This window comes from Anabrus simplex, chromosome 1, assembly GCF_040414725.1.
Source record: "Anabrus simplex isolate iqAnaSimp1 chromosome 1, ASM4041472v1, whole genome shotgun sequence".
NCBI lineage: Eukaryota > Metazoa > Arthropoda > Insecta > Orthoptera > Tettigoniidae > Anabrus > Anabrus simplex.
This window is the reverse complement of record NC_090265.1, coordinates 405413924-405425254: the sequence shown is the minus strand read 5'-3', so window position 1 is coordinate 405425254 and position 11331 is coordinate 405413924. Positions and strand designations below refer to the sequence as shown.

General features: G+C 42.7%; 1 protein-coding gene across 1 annotated transcript in view; it reads left to right on the top strand.

Annotated features, from left to right (window-relative positions):
- Positions 1 to 800: 800 nt before the first annotated feature.
- Positions 801 to 11331, top strand: part of bsh (brain-specific homeobox) — a 96644-nt gene continuing 86113 nt past the window's right edge. Inside the window, exon 1 of the mRNA XM_068227132.1 lies at positions 801 to 908. Coding sequence (XP_068083233.1) covers positions 801 to 908 — 108 coding nt within the window. The remainder of the gene's footprint in view (positions 909 to 11331) is intronic.

Here is an 11331-nt window from a genome sequence, read left to right as displayed (position 1 = left end):
CACGCAATAAAGCCATGTTTAATTAAGATTCAGAGATCTGGCACAGGTTAGATTCTGGACTTCCCCCTAACCCCCGCCCCCTCAATCGTCCCGCGCCGCTCGCTAAATTGAACCTCATCCGTTGCCCCGGGCAACATATTGACATGGGGCGTGGCCTGGAGCGTGCCGGAACAGCGATAGCCAATGAGAATGCTGCACATCTCCACCCCGCCATGGTGAGCATCCAATAGCCAGCCAGATTCCAAGTCGTGAATTAGACGAGGGGCTTTGGGGGTGAAATGGATTGTGTTCTGTATATGAAGGATTGCTCTTGCCTTGAGGGAAGGTGGGGGTTGAAAGCTTCCCCATTACTTGCCGCACAAACGATGAGGTGTATCGCTTGTAATCGCACGTTTAAGTTGAGTAACAGCCCATAACAACCGTGCGGTACCGGCTATCACAAAATAACATGTAAAGCACTTGGACACAAGTATCGAGCAGTTTTTCGAGCTATTTCCAGAAGAGGAGTGTGTCGATTATATCACGCGTTATAGCCAGTTCTCTGTACGTAAACGGATAGTGTGCGATTTCTTGTTATTAGTGATGTGACGAGACTAAGTTCCAATACCAGCGAAAGGATCATCTGACTGTACTTCAACCACATCAGCAGATGTTCAGAACAAATTAAACTAAACCATTTAGTCCCTATTTTTTAACGAACTTGTTACTTATTTTACTGTTAATTACACGTGAAATACAAACGTAGAAAACTGGAAGCTGAAACTGCAGTGAGGTTGCGTGTGGTTGTGAACTTGGCAATCATGGACATTCTGCAGCAGCGAGAAAAGCGCCTCCAGGACACCCGCAGTCAGCACACGTCGTTCCTCATCGAGGACATCCTGTTCCGGCCCAAAGCCTCCCTGCCACAGGTCAGTTAACAGCTTATTTACATCCTGACACAACCACTAGAGATTATTATAGTAGTAATAATGTTGTGTGGTCGTCCATTTATTCATGACAATTGATGTTGAGTACCAGGCTGAGTAGCTCAGATGGTAGAATGCTGGCTTTCTGAGCCCAAGTCGGCTGGTTCGATTCCGGCTTCGTTCTTGGCATTTGAAAGTGCGTAAATTCATCAGCCTCGTGTCAGTAGATTTACCGGCACGAAAAGGAACTCATGTGGTGAAACTTCCGCCACGTCGGTATAAAATATTTGTGAGAGAATCCAGAAGAGGGAAATACAACCGGTAGCAACGCAACCCCGTGCATTAACTCGCGATATTTTGGGCCTTTGGACAGTGCACCATTTTTTACTTCCCCGTTCTCTGAACTACCGGTGTATGCACCGTATCGCCTCGTCTAGGCAGGTCAGATTCACGTGGCGCTTACTACAAATGCTACAATTCAGGTTAAATGCAATACAATCAGGGTGAAGTTATGAGTATACAAATGTAAGATAAAAATAGTCGTCCCTGGAAGATTCTTCCAGAAATCAATTGTTCACTCAGTAGACACTTGAAACTGTCCTGAATGATCAAACTAACATTTCAGTAAAGAAAATTTGATCTATTTTTAAAAACTAGACTACGCCTAATAGCCATAAATTTGACTGTTGCCTACCGTTTACATCGGTTTTTTTTCTGCTCGTTCCAAGGTTGAACACAATTAAAATCCCAAACATGTGGATAAAAGTTTTGCAAACAAACAAACAAACACACAAACAAACAAACAAACAAACAAACAAACAAACAAAACATAAAACCCATGACGGTACAGCCCTGTAGAATAGTGGAATAGTTTTTGTTTTATTCTAGAACGCATGTTAATTTGTCTTATTGTAGACTATGTCCGACTCCATGGCTGAATAATCAGCGTCTTGGCCTTCGTTCAGGGCCTTGCGTTCGATTCCCGGCAGGTCGAGGAATTTTAATGGTCAATTCTCTTGGCTCGTGGTCTGGGTATTTGTGCTGTCCTCAACACCCCTGCAATCCCCCACTATATTAGCACACAGTTGCCCACACTTGGCAGACGCCGCCCACCCATACCGGAGGGTCTTCATCACAAGGGCTGCACCAGGCTACCCAGAGTCACACGAATGTTAAATGTTTATTCTACTGTAGCTATGATGAAATCGAGTTTCCGCTTATAGCATTCCTCTAACTTTTAGCTCGTGAACGCTGTGGTTAAAGGTGCAGTGGACTTTGATTCTTTATTGCTGACATTACTCAGTAGTTTATGGTATGCCCATAAAAACACGTTCCTTGGAAATACCACTTTTGGTTTGTTCGATTTATGAACGTAGAATCTTCAGAAAGCTATTCTGATATAGCCTATGGTTTACAACGATCTGTCAACGAAAATGTTAGTAGCCTATAATCTTCTATTTAGCTTTTTCCGAATATTCACTGCTACACACGCTACTACTGACAGCGAACCGCGCAGTTAAAAGGACAAGTTTCACACTATTAATCCTTCCCCCTCTCATAAATGCTTTTTTTTTCTTGCTTTACGTCGCACTGACACAGATAGGTCTTATGGCGACGATGGGATAGGAAAGGCCTAGGAGTTGGAAGGAAGCGGCCGTGGCCTTAATTATGGTACAGCCCCGGCATTTGCCTGGTGTGAAAATGAGAAACCACGGAAAACCATCTTCAAGGCTGCCGACAGTGGGACTCGAACCCACTATCTCCCGATTACTGGATACTGGCCGCACTTAAGCGACTGCAGCTATCGAGCTCGGTCTCATAAATGTTGGCTGTTATCTAGTCTACCATATACAGGTTTCTTTTTCTGCTCATTCCAAGGTTGAGCAAAATTAAAATCCCAATTATGTGAATAAAATGGTTTGTAAACAAACGTACAAACAAACAGAAGCACATGCCGGTACAGCCCTGTTGGGCCTTGGCCTACCAAGCAGCCACTGCAGATTACGAGGTGACTTGTGAGCACGAAGAATCCTCTCCGTCATTATTTTTTGCTTCCCAGACCGAGGCCACTATTTCACTTTCAGATAGCTCCTCAATTGTTCTCACGTAGACTGGACCTCGAACTAGACCTTGGATCCAGGTAAAAGTCCCTAACCTAGCTAGATATTGAACCCGGGATGTCCAGGTACGAGTCAGGTTCGTTAAGCCTAGACCACGTGGCAGATACATACTCAAACATCTTACTGAAATCAATACACTATAATTCCTCGCTGTTTGGTACCTTTCGAATCATTCTTTGGGGTGAAGTCTTGGGTTTAGGAGCATGTTTTACAATACTAGATTTTGTCGTCTCGCTCCCTTGACTCTCCTATCACTGCACCGCGCACAGTCCCTTAACGTTTCTCTTCCCATTGGCTTGAATGAAAAGATATTTGTTTTTCGTCATCAGTAAAAGTAGTCGTGAGTTTTAATAGCATTTGCGAGAAAAACGTCTTCACATCCAAGACGTTTTCCAAGATGTTTTCTTGTAAGATGGATCCGTGCAGTAAATCACGGAATTTCCTCAAAATCCGTTCCTATTCTATGCTAGGGATACGTAAATGCTGATGCAGGCTATTCTCGGCATACTGGCGGAAGAGGAAAAAATTTGCTGTTAGGCTATGCATGATCCACGAGTGGAAAGGGTGATTACGAGGGCCGGATAATCCCAAGAACACCGAAAAGACGACAACAAAAGAGTAACAAATGATCGGTAAACTTTCACATGAATATTAGCATATTTAAATGGCATATCCTATGAAGGCACATGGACAAGTGGGTAGCGGCTCATACTAAGTCCGCAACTAGCAGCACACCTGCGATTTTCTCTTGGCTGCTTCCCGCAGCGCATCAGTAAACCTAAGGCATATAATAAAGAGCTTCAATTGCAAGTACTTTCTTTCAGATGATATGTTTAAGCTAATGATAACATTTGAACTTTGTACGAAACAGGTTGGTGTAGGGGTAGCGTGCCTGCCTCTTACCCGGAGGCCCCGGGTTCGATTCCCGGCCAGATCAGGGATTTTTACCTGGACCTGAGGGCTGGTTCGAGGTCTACTCAGCCTACGTGATTAGAATTGAGGAGCTATCTGACGGTGAGATAGCGGCCCCGGTCTAGAAAGCCAAGAATAACGGCCGAGAGGATTCGTCGTGTTGACCACACGACACCTCGTAATCTGCAGGCTTTCGGGCTGAGCAGCGGTCGCTTGGTTGGCCAAGGCCCTTCAAGGGCTGTAGTGCCATGGGGTTTGGTTTGGTTTGGTACGAAACAGGTTTCGAAAAGCGCAATATGTACATTTCACCATTTTACCGTTGTAGGTCTACAATATTTTCTACTGAATGTCGTTCTTTGGTTTTCTTGTCAGTTTTTGGTACGGAGCCAGAGCCGACACTATTTAGCCGAATGTAAGGGTCTGTTTGTACTCTTCTGAAGATGGATCATGAGTGTTATTTCCCACGCCCCTAGACAAAACATGGTCACTCCCTAGTGTTAAAAGTTTGGCATTATAGTTCTCCTCCTTCGAGCATCACCAAGCCTAATCAGCAGCAGATTTCATTTTCCTATAATGTCTCAATGTAAAATTTTTAAAAGGTAGCAGTGTCTGTCCCCTTTCACTATACATTACTTTTTCACTGTTCTCTATCTTCAGTATCACCATCCTAAACGTCTAACAGCACTTTTCAGTACCTTACTTTCTGGGCGCTAGGTTCGTCACTACTGTGCTCTTCTCTGCCGCCAGGTACAAGTTAGCAGGACGCACCTGATTTTCTGCCTGAAGGGCAAGTTGCGGAATTCGGGTAGGAGGATTAGTGGACACTCCCTCGACCTCTTCTGAGTTCCGCAGTTGGTGTCCGTCCGTTTGTAGTGATCTCGAGAGTAACTGGTAAAGAGACGGTAGCTGTAAGACTGACCGCCAGGTAGGCTACTCATGTGTTGTAAGTCGACTGTATGTTATTCCAGGGCAATGTCCCTTAGGAGTGGAAAGTTCGCTTCTAAATTTCACCACTTCCTGACGGGAGATATAACCCACGTATTTCCACATATGTCAGCTCGACTAGGCAAACCCTTGCTATAATTATATAATTTTAAGTAAACGAACATTTTGAAGTTAATCTGGGTTCAATGCCCAGCGGGCTGGGCCGGGAATTTTAGCCATGTCTGCTTAATTCGTCTAGCTCGGAAACTGGGTGTTCGTGTTCATTGTAATATACACCTTCATTTACACACAACATATCATACTACAAACAATCACAGAAGCATCAAATAGTTTATACATCCCTGCACATAGGGCTGGCAACAGGAAGGGCATTCAGCCAGAAAATTGGGCTTAATCCACATCCAGTGCCGACTGCAAGTAATTTGGCGGAAAAGTCCAAGAAGCAGAAAAAAAAGAAGGGCAGATATTTTGAAGCGGTGTTTTCATACTTGGAATGAGATCATTTTGAAATCAACAACAACAACAACAACAACAACAACAACAACAAAAGAGTGGTGTATTGTGATGTCGTCTACGAATCATTTGCTAAAGAGTGAAGAGTTGTTCCAGTTTCTTTCTAAGACTGCATATTTTTGAAATATATAGACTAAGTTAATTTTACGCCTCACTTGCTGTGAATAATACTCAACTTCACCTTCCTCCAACTCAAACTTTTTAGAAACAATAACATTAAATAACATACCAGAAGTCGGCTTTGAAGAACTGCAACAACATAATTGAAATGTCTACAGACTTTTGCAGTAGTAGGTCTACGTCTGCTCTGGTACAAGTTTCAGACTGATCTCAGGAACTGAAATGATGTAGTATATAGGCCATCTCTCTATATAAAAATTAATATTTCATTGTGTGTCCTTTATAGACTCAAAAACTACTGGACCGATTTCGATGAAAATTTCACAGTTTGTTCTTATTACTCCTGATTTGAACGAAATCCGATCGGTAGTTCGGCATAGGGGGTGAGAAGTGGTAACAAAAAAAATAGGGGAAGGCAAGGAAACCGCAAGGCAAGTCTGATCAGCGGGCTGCCTAACCAACAGTATGTGAAGATTATGATGTGTTTAAAGCAAATCTTCTTCTTCTTCTTCTGCTTCATTTTCTTCTTCATAATGGCATAAGCAGTGAAAAAAGAAAATGTCGAAAAGATAGAGATTACGAGTGAATGTGGGTACGTGCCAGCATAAATCTCAACCAAACTTGAAACAGATATAACTTGCCAACTGAAAAAAATACTGTAGCGGCAAGAAACCCCTAGCACCCTTAATAGAAGGGAGTGAATTGTAAAAATTTGAAAATAACTTATAGGCCTATTAATGGCGAATCCATAGTCTTTGTGGGTAGCTGAGATGAACTGTGACACTCTCGATGCTGTAGAAGTTAAAGTTCATTTCCAATCAGTATGGGGGTTAGAAATGGGTGAGAAAGAATGTGCAAAATGACCGATATTATGAATGTGCGTATGTATGGTTCAGCATAGCTCTCAACTAAACATGATGCACATACATACGGCTTACTGTTTAGGAAAGAAAACTGTGGAGTAAGACACCCCTACGGGTGGACGTGAAAAGGGGGTGAAATATTAAAATAATAGAAAAGGACCAATATTAAATTTGAAAACGATATATGTTAATATATTTTTCTTTTGCTTTTAAATAAACGATTTAGAAACATCTAACGCCGTTGAATTAATAAACGCGGGCGAAACCGCGGCCACTTGCTAGTAGACTATATAATACAACTGAGAAGAAAGACATGCTTATTCTTCTTTTTTTGATAGTGGTTTAACATCGCACTAACACATCGAAGGTTTTCGCCGACGCAAGAAAGGGCTGGGGTTGGAAAGGAAGCGGCCGTGGTCTTATTAAGGTAAGGTCTGGTGTCTGGTGTGAAAATGGGAAAACACAAAAACCATGGGGTTCCAACCCACTATCTCCCAAATGCAAGCTCACAGCTACACGACCCTACCGCACGGCCAACTCGCTCGGTTTTCTGTAGTCCCTCACCCTCTCTCAACATCAGGATAAGGCTGGGATAGTACTGCAAGTTTAGACCACAGCGCTTCCTTCCTTCCTTCCTTCCTTCCTTCCTTCCTTCCTTCCTTCCTTCCTTCCTTCCTTCCTTCCTTCCTTCCTTCCTTCCTTCATAGGCGTGCTTGGTTCACACGGAAGGATGCGGGTTCTATTCCCCGTCAGGAAGTCGAAAAATTTAAGAAGTGAGATTTCCAATTCCGGGGGTGCATATGGTCATGAGGTTCACTCAGCCTACACCAAAAATGAGTACCAGGTTAATTCTTGGGGGCGAGGGCGGCCGGGCGTAGAGTTAACCACTCTATCTCATCAAGTGCAGAGGTTAGGATAGTGGAAGCCTTTATCCCTCCAAGGGTCTCCATGACCGATGCGGAGATGACTTCTCTTCGCTTTGTTCACTGACAGGCCTCGAAAGTTTCCTTAACTCCTTATACAGCAACAACAACAATATAATAATAATAATAATAATAATAATAATAATAATAATAATAATAATAATAATAATAATAAATACAAAAGGAATGTGCCCAATATGCATGGTTACAAGGCACTCATTGACAAATATGTCAAGGTTTCTCGTCAATGTAAAAGAATCGTAGCATGGTACCTCTCACAGTTTCTTTCAGCGTTTACAAATACACTCAGAACCCGGCCCGTGGAATCTTACAGTTCAACATTACTTAATTTGTGATTAATTCCATGTAGGGCGATTCTAAAGACCACGTGATTTGAATCGTATCTTCCGCGTGTCCAGCCCCGATTTACTATCGCGTCACTTGTGTAGATCCCACTCCATATGATTGCCCTCTTTCCCCACAGCTCCTAGAATAGCTCCTTATGTCTTTTTACTTTTACAGAAACATTTTGGTTAAGTAAGTTACATAAATATTTAATATTATTTAATGTGGAGAATAAGCTGCTACCCCGGAGGCCCGGGTTCGATTCCCGTCTCTGCCACGAAATTTGAAAAAGTGGTACGAGGGCTGGAACTGCGTCCACTCAGCCTCGGGAGGTCAGCTGAGTAGAGGTGGGTTCGATTCCGTTTTCCGTGGTTTTCCACTTCTCCTCCAGGCAAATGCCGGGATGGTATCTAATTTAAGGCCACGGCCACTTCCTTCTCTCTTCCTTGTCTACCCTTTCCAATCTTCCCATCCCCCCACGGCCCCTGTTCAGCATAGCAGGTGAGGCCGCCTGGGCGAGGCACTGGTCATCCTCCCGAGTTGTATCCCCCGACTCAGAGTCTGAAGCTCCAGGACACTGCCCTTGAGTCGCTGAGTCCGAGGGAAAAACCGACCCTGGAGGGTAAAAAGATAAAGAAAAAGAAGAAGAATACGGATAAAAAATATATTGCTAACGTGTCATGAATTGCTATGGATTTTAAAAGATAACCTACCATTAAGCTGGAATTTTGTCCTACAGCAGTTTTTTAAAATACTGGAGGTCAATGATACGGATATTTTCGCATTTAAGCACCCTCAGTTGCCACCAACTTAACTGGATTAAATCCGTTCTCTTGGGAACAGGGCAATGGCTATTTGACACTCCCTTCCACTGTGGGCTAGTCTGTAAACGACGGGAAGTTTAATAAAATGTTCTTTTGAAGCAGCGTTCATGAAAGAACTGATACATTTGATTCTGTAAAATTTCCAATTCTGTCGTTCTTAAAGCCATTCAGTTGTTGTAGGTAAAATGAAATGGAATCGCCATGTTTCGACACTTAAATTAGTGTGATCTGAACCTACGAAAGTTCTTACCCCTTGCCTTAACTGCAGAAGGACGAAAGCCTACAGCTAATTCATGGTTACTGGGGTGACTTCGACCTCCCAGTAAGAACGGATAAAGTAGGCCCTATCTACTGCAGTTGCGGAAGTGTGTTCACACATCGATGGTATCGTGGAAAGCAGTAGAATTCAAAAAGCTACTTTTTCGAGAGAAAGCGTTTTAATAATAATGTTACTGGCTTCATGCCCCACTAACTACTTTTTAGGTTTTCGGAGACGCCGAGGTGCCGGAATTTTGTCCCGCAGGAGTTATTTTACGTGCCAGAAAATCTACCGACACGAGGCTGACGTATTTGAGCACCTTCAAATACCACCGCACTGAGCCAGGATCGAACCTGCCAAGTTGGATTCTGAAGGCCAGCGCCTCCACCATCTGAGCCACTCAACCTGCCTCGTATGACTTCAATATATTATATTATATTATATTATATTATATTATATTATATTATATTATATTATATTATATTATATTATATTATATTATATTATATTATATTATATTATATTAATATTTAGACTGTAATTACGTCATGGCTGCTGCTACGGTTCTAATCACGCCCAATGTACACTATATGGGATTTCGAAATAATTTACCACGTAGGCCTACCTGCAGTTTGGATTAGGTTTTCAGATCCTTGTCCATCCTTTAATTAACAATGTTCTCGCCTTTCAATCCTTTCTCCTTAATGATCCTATATTCTTTCACCTCAAATGGCCGGGTCTCTTCTTCCTCTTTCTTTTTCGATATACGTAAACAAGAAAATTTCATTGTCTAGCCCCTGAAAGGAACAATAATTCACTTGCAACTTGCACTTACAGAAAACTATTTTCTTTTGTCTCTATTCGAACTACAAGTTTGAAAGCTTTATTGACGTATTCAATGTTACAGAGCGGAGTGGCCAGGCTCTACGTTTGGGGGACGCGTGGGTTTGAACCACACGCATGAATAAAATGAAAATGGCATACCAGCTAAGGGTGTTTACAACAAATGCCAGTATCTTACAATTGAAAGTTGAGGAATTACTGCAGAGGTCTTATGCGCTGTGGAATGTCTTGCAATGAACAAGAAATGCCTGACTTAAATACTGGAGGCCAAAGACAAGGAGATCTAGCGAAAGATATTGGCCCTGTTAAAGAAAATGTTGAATACTGAAGACTTCACAACCACGAACTACACATTCTTGTGGACGAGATTTTTAAAAAATACTGCTTGTTCGGGTCGTCGACCTATAGAGATCTTTTGCCCCTACTTGCACGATGTGATATGAACCTGCGTGTAATTGGAGTGGAGGAAGTGTAGAGTGTTGAATGTGAGGAAAGGAACGTTAAGGACGACACAAACACCCAGTCCCCAGGCCAGGGATATGAATCATTTACAATCAAAAACCCCTGAACCAGCCAAGAATCGAACCCGGGGCCGCCGGGTGACAGGCGCCGGACATGTAGACATGATAAAAGACACAATCCTGGAAAGAAGGATCACCTTTTATGGACACGTGACGCGAATGAACCCATCAAGATTGGCCGGTCGGATCAGTAATTACTTTCAGTACAAGAAAATCAAAAGCGACGTGGTTCAGTGAGATTAGGTCTTGAAGAACTGGAGGTCACACCGTCAATTAACCTCAAACAATAAAACACACTATTCAAACACATCCAAAACTATCAAACTTCCTAATACTATCAAAATCACGTAAACACATACAAGCCGACAGACGAGCGCAGAAACGCATCCGTAACGGCAACATTCAAACCACCCATCTCTTCGGAGATAGGTGGCATACCTACACGGATGGCGGAGGTCACACATAATCACGCTCGAGAAGAAATTTCAATCATACCATGATTTCCAGTAAAAGACGAAGATGAAAACAGGAAAAGCATGGACACAAGAGAGAAAGGAACCATACCAAGATCAAATGTGAAAGTAATGGGCAAGTATCAAAAGCCCAAAAAAGGAGACAGTTGAAATGACATTTTCAACAGTTAGCCGAAACGAAATGAATGAATGGCCTCAGCCATTGTGTATTTTAATATGACGAAATCTGTCTGGCTGCTCATCAATTTCGACGTTCGGTTCTAGGCCTACTCTAATCCTACTAGATTCCATAATAAACCGAATCTCCCTTGGCCGCTTATGACTGAGTTTTAATAAATTTTGCCGGAAAAAACACACCAAATGCGTCACTAAGGGTATTTTACGTCAGAAAAGAAGTGAAAACGTAAAATGTTGTTAGGGCTCGTCAAAGTAAAAGAAAAATCGTAGTTGTTAGAGAACGGGACTTGGCTCCAGGAGATCAGAAAGGAAAGATTAAACGTAGAAGAGTAGCACGAGTCAGGAAGGAAAGCCAGACTCAGGCGGGTCCCGTGTTCGTCACTTCGCGCTTTTCCCCGTTGGAGACAAGATCAATTTTTAACTTACAAGGGAACGGATTTCGGTGTAAAATTCTAATCTGGTTGAAATTTAGTACACAATATTCCTAAAACGTTGTACAATGACGTAGTAAAAACCGCACGGGACACTTTCAGTTTTGAACGCCAATTGAACGCCGAAAACCTTCCGGGCGACGGAATTATAGAGGAG